The sequence below is a fragment of the Tamandua tetradactyla genome, chromosome 16 (assembly GCF_023851605.1).
Source record: "Tamandua tetradactyla isolate mTamTet1 chromosome 16, mTamTet1.pri, whole genome shotgun sequence".
In the NCBI taxonomy this organism is placed as follows: Eukaryota; Metazoa; Chordata; class Mammalia; order Pilosa; family Myrmecophagidae; genus Tamandua; species Tamandua tetradactyla.
The window spans coordinates 33,988,781-34,007,282 of record NC_135342.1 but is presented as its reverse complement, the minus strand read 5'-3'; the positions used below and the strand labels follow the sequence as shown (position 1 = coordinate 34,007,282).

The 18,502-nt window shown below is 39.0% G+C and overlaps 1 protein-coding gene across 1 annotated transcript in view; it reads right to left on the bottom strand.

Moving 5' to 3' along the window:
- Positions 1 to 18,502, bottom strand: part of CEP89 (centrosomal protein 89) — a 215,418-nt gene that overhangs the window by 129,580 nt on the left and 67,336 nt on the right. Inside the window, exon 5 of the mRNA XM_077132246.1 lies at positions 12,824 to 12,929. Coding sequence (XP_076988361.1) covers positions 12,824 to 12,929 — 106 coding nt within the window. The remainder of the gene's footprint in view (positions 1 to 12,823; positions 12,930 to 18,502) is intronic.

The window sequence follows — 18,502 nt, the reverse complement described above, 5'->3', positions numbered from 1 at the left end:
AATATGAACTCTTTGCTCACTTCTTCTATTGAATATTGTTTATTCAGACAGTAAGATAATTACACACTGCTTTCAACTCAATTATTTCAGCCCTGCCCTCAGAAGGAAGGCTACACCTTGTAGCCCCTTTGAACAATGTTAACTCTTGTGGATTGAGTCATATCTTCTACAGGACATGTTCAAGTCCTACCCTGGTCCTGGGAATGTGAACTCATTTGTACAAAGGAACTTTGAGGATCCTATTGATTAAGGTGAGGCCAACCTGAACCAGGGTGTGCTTTAATCCAAGATGACTGAGTCCTTAGAAGCCGAGGAAATGTGGACACAAGGAATAGGAGACAGGAGACAAGTGGTCATGTGACAAAGGCAGAGCCTGAGTTAAGAACTGCCTGCAAGCCACCATCAGGGCGCTGCAGACCAGAGAAACCACAGCCTGGCCTACACACTGATTTCAGACTTAGCCTCCGAAACTATGAGAAAATAAATTCCTATTGTTTATGCAAAAAAAAAAAAAAAAGAATGTATGTGCGTGGGCAGGCAATGGTGGCTCAGTGGCAGAATTCTTGCCTGCTGTGCTGGAGACCCGGGTTCAATTCCCAGAGCCTGCCCATAAAAAAAAAAAAAAGAAAAGAATATGTGTTTGTACGTTGTTTTATCAAAAATTAAAAAAAATAAAAAGAAATCCTGGGCCCAAAGCAAAAGTTTAGTTAATGATAGAAAGCACAGAGTCATAAAGACTGTTAAGCACGTGCCCAAAGATAAATTTTGGGTATGTGACAAAAAACCACAAATTTCAAATTCTGATAGCTATCTCCTCCTAGAACAAAGAAGGCACCTGGTGTCTAAAAGTCATTTTGGGAACCTGCATAAGGAAGACACCTGGTGACCAAAGGTTACTATGGAAACCTGCCACCAACAAAACTTCCCATAAAATGAGCTAAACCCAATCCACTTTGTGCATATCCCTACCTTGGGCATATCTGCCTCAGCCTCTTAAACGTGTACTCTCTTTCTCTTTAATAAACTTTACTACTTATCCCTACTGGCCCTCTCATCTCTAAATTCTTTTAGCAGCAGGACCCCCCTGAACCTTGAATGAGGCTCAGCTGGCACCACTGCCAGCCACCTTCAGTGGCTCTCATGATTACAGAACTCAGGCCAAACCCCTCAGTGTAACCCAGGGCCTATCCTATGCTGGGGACTACCCCCACCTTTCCAGTGCCCCCCCACTCTCTATACTCCACATGCCCCCAAATGGCCAAGGCTAGACTCCTTCTTGATGTTTTCCCTGCCTGGAAGCAACACTCAGCTTGGTCAGAAAAATGGTTGTTTCTTGAACCAAACCACTTCAATGATGTAGATGAAAAGAAATCTTGCCCAGTTACTAATTTTCTATTTATTTATAATTCGGGTGACGCATGAAGACAGTGACTGATCTTATGTAGCAGTTTGCCTATATCAACTGTTATAATGAAAGGCTGGACATCTGGAATGCTTTTAACTGTCTACTATTATTTTGCAGAACAGAAATAACTGACTGAAAATAGAAGAGAAACAAAAATGCAAAAAACAGAAAACTACAGAATTCAGAATAATAAACAAAAGTGCTTAAAGATGCATTAAAGATTGTACATCTGTTCCCTGGTTCATTAAAGTCATCAAAATTAAACAACTAATCGCTGAAGATTTTATTTTTGACCCAAAAGTTATCTTGCTCCTTTTATCAAGGGTACAGACAGATGAGTAAAAAAGATAAAAATAAGGATAAAAAATAGATAAATAGGGTGGGCCACGGTGACTCAGCAGGTAAGACTGCTTGCCTGCCATGCCCGAGGACCTGGGTTTGATTCCCGGTGCCTGCCCATGTAAAAAAAAAATAGATAAATATCAGGCAGAGATAAAGGGTAAAAACTGGATAAATTGAAATATTGTGGTCAATAGGGGTAGGGTAAGAGGTCTGGGATGTGTGATTCTTTTTTTTTCTTTTTCTGGAGCGATGCAAATGTTCTAAAAATGACCATGGTGAAGAATATACAACTATGTGATGATATTGTGAGCACTGACTGTATAATGGTTGGACTGTACGTGTGGATATTTCTCAATAAAAACTAAAAAGAAAAAAAGAGTTATCTTGGCCAACTGTTTTTAACCAAATTGTATTTGGCCAAATGCCTGTACCTACCTAAATGTGTTCCCCACCTGGTGAAATCCTGCTCTGTGTCTCGGAGTCCAGAATAATGAAACCTCTCCCTCCCACCTTCTCTAGCTCTCCTGGTCTTTCAGGCCTGCCTCTATTATCTAGCTCAGCACATCAGACTGTATAATCTCCTCCTCAACTGGAATGAATGGGAAAGGCCTGTGCTCTGTCACTTCTGGCACCTGGCAGGTGTTAAATAAATTTCTGATGAGCAAATGTTTATTTAAGGTGATACAATGAGAAAAAGTTTACTTGATTTCTAATAATCCTTTCATTTTATTATGTCTTGATTTGGCATCCTACAGTGCTTACTGCACTTATAACAATTTTTAATAAATATTTTAAGATTTTATAACAAAATAAAAGTGGGAGACAGTAAAATGAAAAAGAATGTCAAAATTTTGCTAGTTGTCAAAGTTAGGTAATGGGCATAAGGGAGTTCATTTGACTATTCTCTCTACTTTTACATATGCTTGAAAATTATCATAATAAAAAGTTTAATAAAATAATTCACCTATATTTCAAGAGAAAATGAAATAATCTCTATTTTATCATAATCACCAACTTTTCAGAAAAATAACGTGATAAAGATTAAACTCAATTTACATCTTCCAAATTTATTTTGGTAATTAATGTATACAATTCACTTGGCACTAGGTATATATTTTATTTTCTATTTTTTATGTATCATTATTCACAAATATTTACAGAGTCCTTACCTTTCTCATCTCTACTATCTGTATATGGTCAAGTGGTATCAATTATTGAAAATAACAATAAAAGATCTCCTACATTGGGCATCCTACCACATATAAAGATGCTATGCTGGTACTATTCCTATCTTTATAGAAAGAAAATTTACACTATATGAACTCATTCTTGATGTCTAAAATTCTAATACAGATAAATCAAAACTCCCCTTTGACCTTAATTCCTGAACCCATCCCTTCCCCAGAGTAAAATGGTTACCAATTTGGTATGCTTCTTTTCAGGTATTTTTGAATGTGTAAATAATGAAATATACACATAATGTCATATTCCACTCCCTTTCACATGTCTATATATCACAGCTGTTATCTGATGAAGAGTGTAGAATAGCACATACAAAGGGCGAGTGGCAGGAGGTAACATTATGCAGTTGAGGTACCAGAGTAGCTGGAGAATGGTAAAAAGGGGCAGGGTCATAGGCCATGGGAAACTACTAAACAGGTGTAAATCAAGAGGGTGTGGTGATTAAATGTACAAATACAAGAATGTTTTTGCATGAGGGAGAACAAACAAATGCCAGGCATTGCAAGGTGCTGAAAATTGGATGGTACGGGGGAGAAGTGCAATCAATGTAAACTAGGGTCTCTAGTTAACAGTAAACTGCAATATGCTTCCACTGAATGTAACAAAGGCATTATGCCAAAGCTAAATGTCAGCAAGTGGGGGATAAGGGGGACGGGTATGGGATTTTTTGCAGAAGAAATGGAACTGTCCTCATATGGACTGTAGTGGTGAAGGCATGGCTGTGTGATTATACCAGGAACCATTGATTTTTTTACTTAGGTTGGTTTGTATGATGTATGAATGAAACTAAAAATGAACAGAGACATAAAAGTGCTAGAGAAAATGAGATAGAGATGGACCTAGTCACTACTGGTAGAGAAGCAGAGTGGTACAGCCCCTCTGGAGGACAGTGTGGCGGTTCCACAGGAGGTTAAGGGTGGAGTTGTCATATGTTCCTGCAACCCCACAGTGAGGTGTATACTAGGGGAACTGAGAGCAGGGACAGGAAAGGACATTTGCACACTGGTGTTATGGTGGCAATGTTTTGATTTGCAATGGATGGAGGTGGCCTAAGGTATTGGAAGGGGAAACTGTTGTATATACATACAATGGATTATCGAACAGGTGTATGAACCTTGAGGACAGTATATTGAATGAAACAAGTCAAAAATGAAAAGACAAATACAATGCCTCACTAATAGGGACTAACTATAATGTACTAACTCTGAGAATTGAATTTGAGAGGATAGGTTATCAGGTGAAGGTCTGTTATAAAGGTTCCTAGATTGTAAGCTCCTAAAGCAGTCACATCTATTCCAGAGTTATAACTGTGATCACTAAATTCTGAGACGCTGAGCTCTTTGTGTATAACCTGATCATTCCCTGGAACTTCAGGTATCTGTGTGACACCTGAGACTTGGAGCTGGAGTTCTACAGCTACAAAAGTCAGCATACATACAGCAACTGTTACAAACTCTGAAAAAGTGATCAGACTTTAATTAGAGATTTGAATGAAGCTGATCTGGGTAGAACTAAGGTAAACCAGACTAAAGGGTAAAAGATGATACTGACTGTATTTTAGAACTTCATCTTCTGTGGGAAACCAAAGGAAGGGATGTTTATTTGGTGCAAAATTTTTATTTTTGGCAGCACACTATATAGTTTAACTTGTATGGTCAGCTTATTCAAACACCATAATTACATGAAACCTTGAATAGGAAGTGAGATCTTGTGGGTTTGTACAGGATGGTGTGAGTCCCGAAACATTCCAGAGTAGTCTGGGCAGAAGATTAAAGAGTATTTACAAAGTCCCCTTCCCTCAAGGAACTGTGGAAAAAGGTAGAAATATTAAACTATGCCACCTGAGAAAGACCTAATACTCTCGCAAGCACTGGGGACAGTCAATTAGATAGGCCAGGCCCTAGATCTTGACTCTGCCCCTTATGAAACTTATTCCTGCACGGGAGAAGCTAAGACTAAAAGTCACCCCCAGAGAATCTCTTTTGTTGCTCAACTGTGGCCTCTCACTCTCTAAGCCAATTCCACAGGTGAACCCACTGCCCTCTCTTCTACGTGGGACATAACTCCCAGTTCTAGACGGAGCAAAGGGACCCTTCTGCATATACTGAGAACATGTATGGCTGGCGGTGGCCTGAGGGACTCATTGCCCCAGCATTAGCTCTTTGTGGAGAAGGCAGTTCACTGAGTTCTCCTACAGAAGGCTGTAAGAGAGCAGTCAAGTAGTTCTGCCCAGGGCAATGCATGCTGGTGCAGGATAAACAGCACAGTGCTCAGGACTATAAAGACATTGTTTCCCAGGGAAGAGGGGACATTCATAACTGTGTAAACAGGCAAATTCACAAGAACGCATGCACCTACACAGGATAAGACACAAGCACAGAAAGGATCAGGGAAGTTCCTATGCTTTGGCTTCTAGCTATTGTCTAAACTCAATGTACGGATAAGCCCTGAAGAAGAGCACTCACACAGGTCAACCTGCAAAGACTGGGAAAGGTATTTTCTCTTTTGCCTTCTTATTTTTTAATTCCTCGGCATTCAAGGAAGGCTCTGTCATAACACTAGTCGGATACAAACTTCAGGAATAGATACCTTAGAGTTTAAAATCCAGTGATACACATTAAAAAAAAGTCCAGGTTTCAACAAAAGATCACAAAACATACAGAGAAATGGGAAGTAATAGCCAAAGGAGAAAATTAAAGCATCAGAACCCATCAATGAGGAGGATCAGACCTGGCGCATATCAGATAAAGATTTTTTTTTAGAAAAAGGTCCGAAATATGCTCAAAGAATTAAAAGGAAACATGAACAAAGCACTAAAGGAAATCAGGAAAATGAGAGATGAACACAAAGAGAATATCAACACAGATGGAAATAAAAAAAGGCAGTCAAACAGAGCACAGTAAGAGAAATTTAAAATTCAACAGTAGATCATAGCTAGCAGAAAAAAGAATCAGAGAACATGAAGAACTTGAAGATAAGGTAATTCAAATCATTTTGTTTAAAGTGTACAGAGAAATAAGAATAAGAAAAGTGAACAGATTCTGAAGAACCTGTGAGACAGCATCAAGCACTCCAGAATATAGATTGTGAAGTCCCAGAAGAATAGAAAAAGGCAGAGAGAGAGAGAGAAAGAATATTAAAAAAAATAATAGCTGAAACTTCCCAAATTTAACAAAACACGTTACTATATATAGCCAAGATTCCCAAGGAATTCTAAACAGTATAAACCCAAATAGACCCACATCACATCATGTTATAATCAAACTGATGAATGTTAAAGATAGAGAATTCTATTATGTAGCTTTAAGACACAATAAACTTATGAAGTATGTAACAAGATAGAGAATTCTATTATGTAGCTTTAAGACACAATAAACTTATGAAGTATGTAACAACATGGATGGACCATGAGAACATAATGCTGAGTGAAACTAGCCAAAAACTAAAGGACAAATACTGTATGGTCTCACTGATATGAACTGACATTCGAGAATAAACTTGGAATATGTCGTTGGTAACAGAGACCATCAGGAGATAGAAATAGGGTAAGATATTGGATAATTGGAGCTGAAGGGATACAGACTGTGCAACAGGACTAGATACAAAAACTCAGAACTGGACAGCACAATACTTCCTAACTGTAATATAATTATGTTAAAACACTGAATGAAGCTGCATGTGAGAATGATAGAGGGAGGAGGGCTGGGGACATAAATGAAATCAGAAAGAAAGATAGATGTTAAAGATTGAGATGGTATAATCTAGGAATGCCTAGAGTGTATAACAATAGTGAAATGTACAATGTACAAATTTTAAAAATGTTTTTGCATGAGGAAGAATAAAGGAATGTCATTAGGCAGGGTGCTGAAAATAGATGGTAATTAATATTTTAAAATGTCACCTTATGTGTGAGACTAAAGCAAAAAATGTTTATTTGTTACAAAATTTATATTTTGACTAGAGCATTTCCTAATATAACTTATGTAGATAGTTTGACTGAACGTCATAAGTACTTGGAACCTCAGGTAGGACATGAGATTTTGTTGGTTTGTCCAGAGTGATGCCCCGATGAATCCCAGAGTGATTTGATCAACGAGTGGGAAAATATTTGCAAGCCCCCTTCGGGGAATGGTGAGAGCGGGGAGAAATTCAACCTCCCCAAGTCAAATTCTTGATATTCTCACAAGCAGTGTGGACAACCAAAGCTACAGGCTGAGCCCCCAGTCTTGGGGTTTGTTCATATGAAATTTAACCCCACAAAGGATAGGTTAAGTCTACTTAAAATTTAGGTCTAAGAGTCACCCCCAAGAGAATCTCTTTTGTTGCTCAGATGTGGCCTCTCTCTCCAGCCAGCATGACGAGTAGTCTTACCACCCTCCCCCTCTCTGTGTGGGACATGACTCCCAGGGGTGTGGACCTTACTGGCAACGTGGGACAGAGATCCTGGAATGAGCTGAGACTCAGCATCAAGGTATTGAGGAAAAACCTTAGAATGAGCTGAGAATTAACATCAAGGGATTGAGAGAACCTTCTCGACCAAAAGGGGGAAGAGTGAAATGAGACTAAGTGTCAATGGCTGAGAGATTCCAAACAGAGTTGAGAGGTTATCCTGGAGGTTATTCTTATGCATTAAGTAGATATCACCTTGTTGTTCAAGATGAAGTGGAGAGGCTGGAGGGAACTGCCTGAAAATGTAGAGCTGTGTTCCAGTACCATGTTTCTTGATGATGATTGAACAATGATATAGCTTTCACAATGTGACTCTGTGAATGTGAAGACCTTGTGTCTGATGCTTCTTTTATCTACATATCAAAAAGAGTAGAACATATGGAATAAAAATAAATAATAGGGGGAATAAACGTTAAAATAAATTTAGTTTGAAATGCTAGTGGTAAATGAAAGCGAGGGGTAAGGGGTATGGTATGTATAACTTTTTTTTCTCTATTACCGTTTTATTTCTTTTTCTGTTGTCTTTTTATTTCTTTTTCTAAATCGATGCAAATGTTCTAAGAAATGATGAATATTCAACTATGTGATGACATTAAGAATTATTGATTGTATATGTAGAATGGAATGATATCTTATTGTTTTGTTGTTAATTTTTTTTAATTAATAAAAAAAGAGAATTCTGAAAGCTGCAAGAGAGAAGCAATGTGCCATATACAAGGGCACATTGATAATCAACAAGATTATCAGAAACATGGAGGCAAGGAGGCATATTTAAAGGATGAAAGCAAAAAACTGTCAACTAAGAATTGTATGAATGGCAAAACTGTCTTTAAAAAATATGGGAGGCAGGTAGGCAAGATGGCAGCATAGTGGGGTGTGGAATTTAGTCTATCCTGTAGGGCAGCTAGTAAATAAGCAGGAATGGTATGGAACAACTGTTGGGCGACTTCAGTGACCCAACACATATCGTACACTGGTATGGAATGGCTGAGCCCCAAGAAAATGGGGTACATAGAGTCTGGGATCACACAGAGCCATGTACCAACTCTGGCTCTCAACTGGTAAACCTGGGGAGCTAGGGTCTGGCTCTGAAAACGCTTTTTATCTTGTTTTTCTTTTTAGATAAAGTGTGGGCAAGGTCCCAGGCAAGGGCAAATGAACGCATGTCTGAGAGACAAAGTAACTAGTCAGGTAAATGAGTATAATTCCCTAAAAGTTATATATTCCCCAAGAAAAGTAGGGTAGGGCCCAGTTCAAGTGGCAGCCCTCCTTCAGGGAATTCAGGCCCCTGGGGCTGGAAAATAGAAGCAACCTAAGCCCACCTACTACCTCAGCCTTTGTCTCAACCTCACCACTCTCAGGGAGAGGCTGCTGAGAATTAACCCCATCACTTTATGCTGATGGGAAGTTGCTAGCTGACAAGTGCCACCTGCAGGGCAGGACAGGGAAAACAAAGAGTCTAGAGGCTTCATAGGAAAGTCTGACAACCTGCTGGGCCTCCTCTCAGGGAAACCTGATGCTGGTACATTCTCTTCCTGAGATGTGGGGCCTGTCTGGTCTGGGAAAATCTGACTGGGGTTGATCATATCTGAGGAGACCCTTCTCAGAAAAGGTTCCATATGTGCAGGGCAAGAGCAAAAAAAGAAAGAGCTAAAAAATTCTGATCAGTTAAGCCAAAGCTATGCTAGAGCTCTAGAATAACTTGAACTGAATGTCAAAGAACAAATAGAGAATAAAGCCAACCAAGAAGAAAACCCCTAGGTAAAAGAGTGAAAACGACCCCCAAAATAAATTAATCAAGGAAATCAAATGCTTAGACATCAGCAAAAAATTACAAGTCATATAGAAAAAACAAAGATATGGCACAGTCAGAGGAACAAACTAAAACTCCTAATGAGATATAGAAGAACTCAAAAGTTTGACAAAACAAATAGCAGAACTTATGGGAATGAAAGGCACAAAAGAGATGAGAAAAAAAAAAAAACAATGGAGACCTACAGATTTGAAGAGGCAGAAGAAAGGATTAGTGAAGAAAGGATCTGAAATCCTACACACAAAAGAACAGACAGGGAAAAGAATGGGAAAAATGAGGGGGGGATTAAGACATTTCCAGATAAACAAAAGTTGTTTACCACCAACAGACAGAGCCCTGTAAGATTTGCTAAAGAAAGTTTTGTAGGTTCAAAGGAAAGGACAAGACAATCCATTGAAGCCGCATGAAGAAATAAGGATCTCTGGTAAGGGCAAAAACAGGGGTAAATATAAATGTCAGTATAGTGTGTTTTTGGTTTATAACTCTACTTTTTGCTTCCTACAAGATCTATAGAGTAACTGAATAAAATGTAATGAGAAAGCAGTAGTTTTGTACTCACGATGTAGAAACATGTAATTTGTGACAAGCACTACATAAAGGTGGGGGGTGGAGGGGTATAGGAACATAATTTATGTATACTAATGAAATCAAGTTGGTATCAAAGCAAATGAGCATCTTCAGATCTTACGGCAGGAGGTGATTTTTTAGACCCTACACCCAACGTACAAGCAGTGAAAGAAAAAAATAAAGGGAACCTTCTCAAAAGTGAATACTTTTGTGTGTCAAAGGACTTTGGCAAGAAGGTGAAAAGACAGCCTACTCAGTGGGAGAAAATATTTGGAAACCACATATTCAATAAGGGTTTAACAACAAGGATATATAAAAAGATCCTACATCTCAATGATAAAAAGACAACCCAATTTTAAAATGAGCAAAAGACAGATATTTTTCCAAAGAGGATATACAAATACCTAAAAAGCAAATGAAAAGATGCTCAACGCCACTAGTTATTAGGGAAATGCAAATTAAAACCACAATAAGATATCATTTCAACCCTACTAGAATGGCTGCTATTAAAAAAAAAAAACAGAAAATTGCAAGTGATAGAGAAGAAATGTGGAGAAACAGGAACATGTATTCACTGCTGTGGGAATGTAGAATGGTGCAACCGCTGTAGAAGACAGTTTGGTGGTTCCTCAGGAAGCTAAGTATAAAACTGCCAAGATCCAGCAATTTGCCAGCAGGTATATACTCAGAAGAACTGAATACAGGGATGCAAACACACATTTTCACACTGATATTCATATCTGCATTATTTACAGCTGCCAAGAGATGGAAATAACCCAGGTGTCCATCAACCGACAAATGGATTAACAAAATGTGGTAAACATACACGAGGAAGTATTATGCAGCTATAAGAAATGAAGTCATGATGCATGCAACTACATGAATGAACCTTGAGGACATTATGTTGAGTGAAATAAGTCAGACACAAAGGGCAAATATTCTATGACCTCACTAACATGAACTAAATATAACTCATGGTGTTAAAATCTAGAATATAGCCCACCAGAAGATAGAATGAGGGCAGAGGGTGGGGAGATGATGTACAGAATATGTAATAAATACAGAATTTAATTTCTATAGCATATGCAATAAGGTTGATTGTAAATATTTGGAAATGGACAGAGGTGATGGGAACACATTATAGTGAGTATAACCAACAGCTCTGATATGTGGTTGCAACTGTGTGTGAAAGGGAAAGTTGAGGGTTGTATATGTCCTTAGAAGGAAAGCCAGATAGGACCATATAACATGGTGAGCCTTCTACAGGTTGAAAATGTTCTAGAATTGACTGTGATAATGTATCCATCTCTGTGAAAATAATAGAAGGAATAGATAGTACACTTTAGATGAACTGTATTATATGCATTTATCTGAATAAAACTGCTTTAAAAAAAAAGATAATGACAAAAAAAAAAGAAAAGCAAATGAGAGTGTTATGTTTTAGGTTAAATTTAAGCCCCATGATAACTACAAAGAAATTATCACAGAATATGTAAACTCACAGAGACAGAAATTAGAGTACAGGTTGCCAGGGGAGGGGACAGGGAGAATGGGGAGTTAATACATAATGAGTGTTAGGGTTTTGGTTTGGGGAGATGGGAACATTTTAGTAATGAAAGGTGGTGAGGGAATACTGTGAATATAATTAATCCCATTGGATGGCATGCTTGGAAATGGCTGAGACGGAAACTTTATGTGTATATCTGTTATCACAATTTAAAAAGAGGGAAAAATAAGCAGAGACAATGACAATTAAATGCAATATGTGATCCTGGATGGGATCTAGTAAGGGAGGAGAAAAAGCTTAAAAGGGACATTATTGGCACATATGAAAAAGTTGGAATGTATACTGTAAGGTTTATATCAATTTGAAATTTCCTGAACTTGATAACTGCACTTAAGGTGGCTACATAAGTGAATATCCTTGTTCTTAGGAAATGTACATGGCAGTATTGACAATGATGTATACAGCCTACACTCGAGTGTTCAGAAAATGGACTGACAGACAGACAGATAGATTAACAGTTGGAAAGACTATTCTCTGTATGGGTTTGTAATATTTTTTGTAACTGTCCTGTAACTTTGATGTCCTTTGTGCTACTTTGAAAGGATGTATGGACCCTAGAAAAGCCATGTTTTAATCAAAATCCATTTCATAAAGGCAGAATAATCCCTATTCAATACTGTATGTTTGAATCTGTAATTAGATCATCTTCCTGCAGACGTAACCCAATCAAGAGTGATTGTTAAGATGGATTAGGGGAGAGGTATCTCCACCCATTTGGGTGGGTCTTAATTGGTTTACTGGAGTCCTATGAGAGATCTCTGAGAGAGCAGAGAATGACATAGCCATGAGAAGCAGAGTCCACCAGCCAGCGACCTTTGGAGACGAAGAAGGAAAATGCTTCCCAGGGAGCTTCATGAAACAGGATGCCAGGAGAGGAAGAAAGCAAATGATGCCATGTTCGCCAAGTACCCTTCCAGATGAGAGAAACCCTGACCATGTTCACCACGTGCCTTTCCAGATGAGAGAGAAACTCTTGACTGTGTTTGCCGTGTGCCCTCCACTTGAGAAAGAAACCCTGAACTTCACTGGCCTTCTTGAACCACGGTATCTTTCCCTGGATGCCTCTGAGTGGACATTTCTATAGACTTGTTTTAATTGGAACATTTTCTCGGCCTTAGAACTGTAAACTAGCAACTTATTAAATTCCCTTTTCAAAATACTTTGAAAGTATTTATGAATAAAAAGTAAAAAGGAAAAAAAAACCACATTTTCAAAATTTTAAAACAGTGAGTGAGCACCCCATACTTTAAAGGTAACCTGACATCCAGGCAATCAACTACGGAATAACTTGTCTGTGGTGAAAATAAAATTCAAGCATATTTCTATTTATTATCATGGAACCACTGAATGGAGGTACAATGGCTATGTTTTCTCCCAAATTAAGTAATATTTATTGCCAACAAATGCTTTTATAGTAATCTTTTTAATTCTATTTTACCTTTTTCTCGTGTATGTTGCAGTATTAGAGGTGAGCTTGGAAGTCCATCTTGTTCAGAAATATTTTCATCTTCTTCACTGTCCGCCCCATGTGACAATGGAACCTTCTGTTAAAAAAAAAGACAAGAGCACAAATATGTAATATGATCTATATGACATTTCCTAACAAACTCACACATCTTATCTCCTACCTTCCCCACCGCTACCTCCTTCCAGGAACAGCCTAAACCACTGTCTTCAGTGTGACACAGAAGGACTAAACTTGGCAGGGCTGGACGAGCCCACTGGTCCCCTCAGTTTGCAAAACCTGGGTGCAAAAGCAATGCCATCCAAATCATGCATAGGCCATGGAGGACTTCACACTCACTGTAGCAGGCTCCCTCCCTTGTTCCTATGAGGGACCAACCCTGGCAAAGGGGATGCATCTGGCCTGCTCTGCCCAGTACCCATACATCTCATCATGGTTCTGCACCATTAGAATAAAAGATCACAGCAGATATTGTGTTGTTAATCTCTAAGTGGGACAAGAGAACCCTCTCCAGGAAACTGGGATGGAGGCCTGGTATGGTCACTTGACTATGGACATCCACTGAAAACATCACTTCTGAACCTTGAGCATCTCCTATGTGAGTATCAACATGTGGTGGTAAGGCCACAAAGCTGTCCCTGAGAGACCTCTGGACCCAGAGTGGGACCATCCTTGATGAGAGACACTCCCACTGACAGGGCTCTGGTAGGGCAGTGACAGGGGTTGCCCAAGGGGAAGAGCAGTGAACTCTATCTTGTAGGGTAAGCTATGATTTCCACTCTGGGTTGCCTTCCCTTCTGTCATCCTGATTCGTGAGTAAAATCCTGCTTATATGATCAGTTTAGCTTAGTTGTGCTGTGCTGTAGGCAGGAGCAGAAGGCTGTGCTCAGGTAGGTAGGTGGCAGCAGTCACCGGCAAGATGCCTGTGGAAAGGGGCATTTCAGAGCCAAGAGCAACCACCAAGAGGGCCACCAGTGTCTGCGGACATGTTCGTACAGAAACAAGGTCAGGAGCGGTAGGGACAGGGCTCACACTCTACTCATCATTTGGGGGAAGAACAAACTCTTGGTTTTTATCTCTTTTTACCTGCCCTGTTCACCTATCAAAAAGATATTAACCTCAATATTATCAGGGTAATGTGAAATTAATAAGAGAATTTAACTATCTTTGTAAGGATACCCTACTTTGAAAAAGTTTGGCAGCATCCTCTATGACTAAAACGGAACACATATGTACCCTCCTGACCCAGGACTGTGCTCCTTGGGACATGTCCACCAGGAATATGTTCATATGTACAGAGGACACACCCACCAATGCTCATGCAAGCACTTTCCCAAGAGTGCCAAACTGGAAACAATCCAATATCTATCATCAGTAAAATGAATAACTGAAAGGTACTATTGCACAATGGAATTTTATACAGCAATAATTTCCAAAACTCACAAGAACTCCAATGAACACTTACTCTATGATTAAAGTCACATGATTTTCAAAATAAGCAAAACTAACCTAGGGTGCATGCAGTCAGGACGGTGCTTAACTTTTGACGGTGGTGGTAAAAAAAAACGTATCAGGCCTTATGGAGTCCTTGATATTCTATTTTTTTTAATCTGGGTAGTCGTGACTTTGTGCAAAATTATTAAGCTATACAGTTACAACTTACACACTTTTGTGAATATTTGTCATTACATAAATCTACTAAAAACATATTTTCATAAAGATTTCATGCCATTATTTCACAAACACACGCTAACTTAAAGGCTTACTTTAAAACCTTTCTTTTTTATTTATTTCCAAATACTTCTGTGAAAATTACCTTTGTGAACTCAAACAGATCGTGCACTGGACAAGGGGGAGGGAGCAGCAGGCCTAACACCACGCTGCCATCAGTAGCCCCAGGAAAGGCCTTTCCCTCACCTGTGACAGCACCTGCCCTCACGGCCTTGTACCCTCTGCCTAGAGTACACAATGACTTAGACTTTAAAGAGTAAAAGGTACATGTTAATTTCTAGGGTTACTACTAGAATAAAAACAGAATATAATTTCCAAATTAGTCAAGAAAAATAAATAAAACAATTGAAAAAGATCCAGAAAAAGGAAAGAAGAGAAAAAGAAATACAGAATAAAAGGACAAATAGAAAGCATAAAATAAGATGGTAAATTTAAACTTAAATATTTCTCATATATACATTAAATATAAGGGACTAAATGTTCCAGTGAACAAAGATTATCAAGCTGGGTTAACAAACAATATATGCTGCATTGAACTTTACACTTTAAATGGGTGAATTTTATGGTATGTGAATATCACAGAAAAGTTTTTCTTAAAAAAGAACACCTATATGCTGCTTACCAGTTGTACTGGTTTAAAACTGTTGTGTATTCCAGAAAAGCCATGATCTTTAATCCTCATTCAATACCGCTGGGTAGGATCTTTTTGATTAAGTTGTTTCCATGGAGATGTGACCCACCCCAGTTGTGTATGGGACCTTCTGATTAGGTGGTTTCCACAGAGGTGTGTCTCCACCCATTCATGGTAGGTTTGCTTAACCATGGAATTAAGAGGGAACCATTTTGGAAAAAGATCTAGAGCCCACACAGCCAGGGACCTTTGGAGATGCAGAAGGAAAACACCCCAGGGAAATCCTTATGAAACGAGAAGCCAGGTAAGCAAGCTAGCAGACGTTGTCACGTGTCTTCTCAGCTGATAGAGGTGTTCCAGACAGCATTGGCCTTTCCTGAGTGAAGGTAACCTCTTGCTGGTGCCTTAATTTGGACATTTTCATGGTCTTAGAACAGTAAATCTGCAATTTAATAAATTCCTTTTTTAAAAGCTATTCTGTTTCTGGTATATTGCATTCTGGCAGCTTTAACAAACTAAAACTCAAGACATATCTAAATATAAGGATATAGAATGGCTGAAATTAAAGTAGGGAAAAAAGATTATGCAAACACCAAGCAAAAGCAAGCTGGAGAGGGGAAGACGGCTGAATAACAGGAAGCTCCAGGAACCAGTCCCTCCACCAAATTAACCATTGAAGTGGCAGAACTGTCTAAACTATCTTGGAACTCTGTGCAGCACACAGGAAAGAACAAGAGGAAGAGGCTGGTAAATACCAGGAAATTTCACCCTCCCAATAGTGTCTACTATCTTCCATCCCCCAACTAAGCAGTAGGCAGCAGCAGGGACTGCAGCCCAGGCTCCTGGTGCAGCTTAGTGGTACCAGGGTGGGCTATAAGGATCTACTCCTCCAAAATCCAGGGAAGTGTGGCTCTGAGGGGACCATGGTCCAACCCCTCTTAAGGAAAAGCAGCATAGGTTCTTTTCTTCTTCTTCTCTTGGTATATTCCATTCCTCATTTGGGAGCAAAAATAGTTTGAAAAAGTCACAAACTCACAGCTCCAACCCTCAACAACAACAAAAAGCCCTTGCATAACAAATAAGGTATCAGTGGTTGTCATGGTTAGGTTCATGTGTCAACTTGGCCAGGTGGTGGCCAGGTGGTTGGGCAAGCACTGGCCTCTCTGCTGCTATAAGGACATTTCATGGACTTAAATCATGACTATGTTGGTGGTATCCACAACTGATTACATTTGCAATCAGCTAACAGGAATGCCTTCTGCAATGAGTGATGCTTAATCTAATTACTGGAAGGAATGTTAAGGGGGATTCAGAAGAGACAATCACTCTTTCTGCTCAGCCAGACTCTCCTGAGAGTTCACTGAAGACCTTCACTGGAGCTGCCAGCTTGTGGCCTGTCCTATAGACCTTGGACTCTACAGCCCCATGGTTACATGAGATACTTTTATAAATTTTATATTTACAGATATCTCCTGCTAATTGTTTCTCTAGAGAACCCTAGGTAATACAGTGGCTGAGAGAGTTCAAATAGAGTCGAGAGGCTACTCAGGAGGTCACTCTTATGCAAACTTCAGGTAGACACTGCTATCTACCATAACTTACCAAACCCCAACCAAAACCACTCCAGCCAATCTAAAGAACACGTAGGGCATTATATAAGATTCTACAAAGGTATGCAGGAGACCTGGGTTCAACTCCCAGTCCATGCACTTACCCTTCCCACCGAAGTACAAAAACAAAAACAAAAACTCAACAAAGGTTTGATTACCGGGCCACACACCGCCCCCTCCAAAAAAAAAAATGGTGCCACAATAACGGGATACTCACATGGAAAAATAATAAACTGTGACCCCACCATAAAGCATAAAAAAAAAAAAAAGATTCTACAAATGTTCCACGTATCAGGGTAACTTTCCAGAAACCTACAACCTCCACATGGGTCCCTGGAGCAGACAAGTCTTGAAATGAAGGGGGGCCATCCTCTCCAGAACATCATCTAGTTTCATACATCTAACCCATACTATCGACTGACCCTGCCAACACTGAAAAAGTTAGAATAGGCATAGCCCAAATACCCCTAAAGAGTGGAAGAAAAATCAAAGGTAATAATAAATACAGAGAAAGTAGAGTTTAACAAATGAGTATGACTGCTGAATCATTATGCTGATATTTCTTTTAGTCTCCAGTATCTTTAGAGGAGCTAGAAGTAAAAATCTAAAAGTGTGGAACCGTAACACATATCAAACTCTGAAATCTATTCTACAACTAACTGTTGTGATGTGCTTTGAAATTCATTGCTTTTCTGTATACAATGTTACTTTTCACAAAAAAAGATAAATATATATGTCTTCTAGCCTCCAATGTCCTGGAGCAGATTGAAGGAAAAATCTGTAATACTGGAACGGTAACCCATAATAAATTCTGAAAGCTGTTCCGTAACTACTTGTTGAAATGTACTTTGAAAATCATTGCTTTTTCTTTCCTTTGTATATATACTTAAAATAAAAAAAAAAAACCCTTGCAATTGCAGAGGAATGGAGAACTAGATTTCCAGAGTCATGACAACATAATACTCAGAATATCCAGTTCTCAACAAAAAAAATACAAAACACACAAAGAAGCAGAAAAGCATGGCCAAAATTTCAGACCAAAATCCCTAATGAATATAGATTTAACAAAACATTGTCAAACAAAATCCAGTAGAATATTCAAAAGATTACACACCATGACTGAATGGTATTTATTCCAGGAACGAAGAGATGGCTCAACAAAAAAAAAAATCAATGTAACACATGACATTAATAAAAGGGAAAAAAAAACCCACATGATCTTCTCAATTGATGTAGAAAAGGGCATTTGATAAAATCCAACATCCTTTCATGATAAGAACACTAAGAAAACTAGGAATAGAAGGCAACATTCTCAACATGATAAAAGGCATTAATTACAAACCCAAAGCAAATATCATACTCAACAGTGCAAGAATGTAAGCTTTCCCTCTAAGATCAAGAATAAGACAAGGACGCCTGCTATCACCACTGTATTCAGCGCTGTATTGGAAGTTCCAGTCAGAGCACTTAGGCAAGAGAAAGAACTAAAATACATTCAAACTGGGAAGGAAGAAACCAGTTATTCACACTCACAGATGACATGACCCTTGTGATGATTTGAAGCTGTATGGACCTCAGAACGTCATGTTGTTATAGCTAGTCTATTTCTGTGCGTGTGTGTTGGGGCCCAGGTCAGGTTTTTCATGAAGCAGGCCTCTGACTGCTGGCAAGTCCACATCA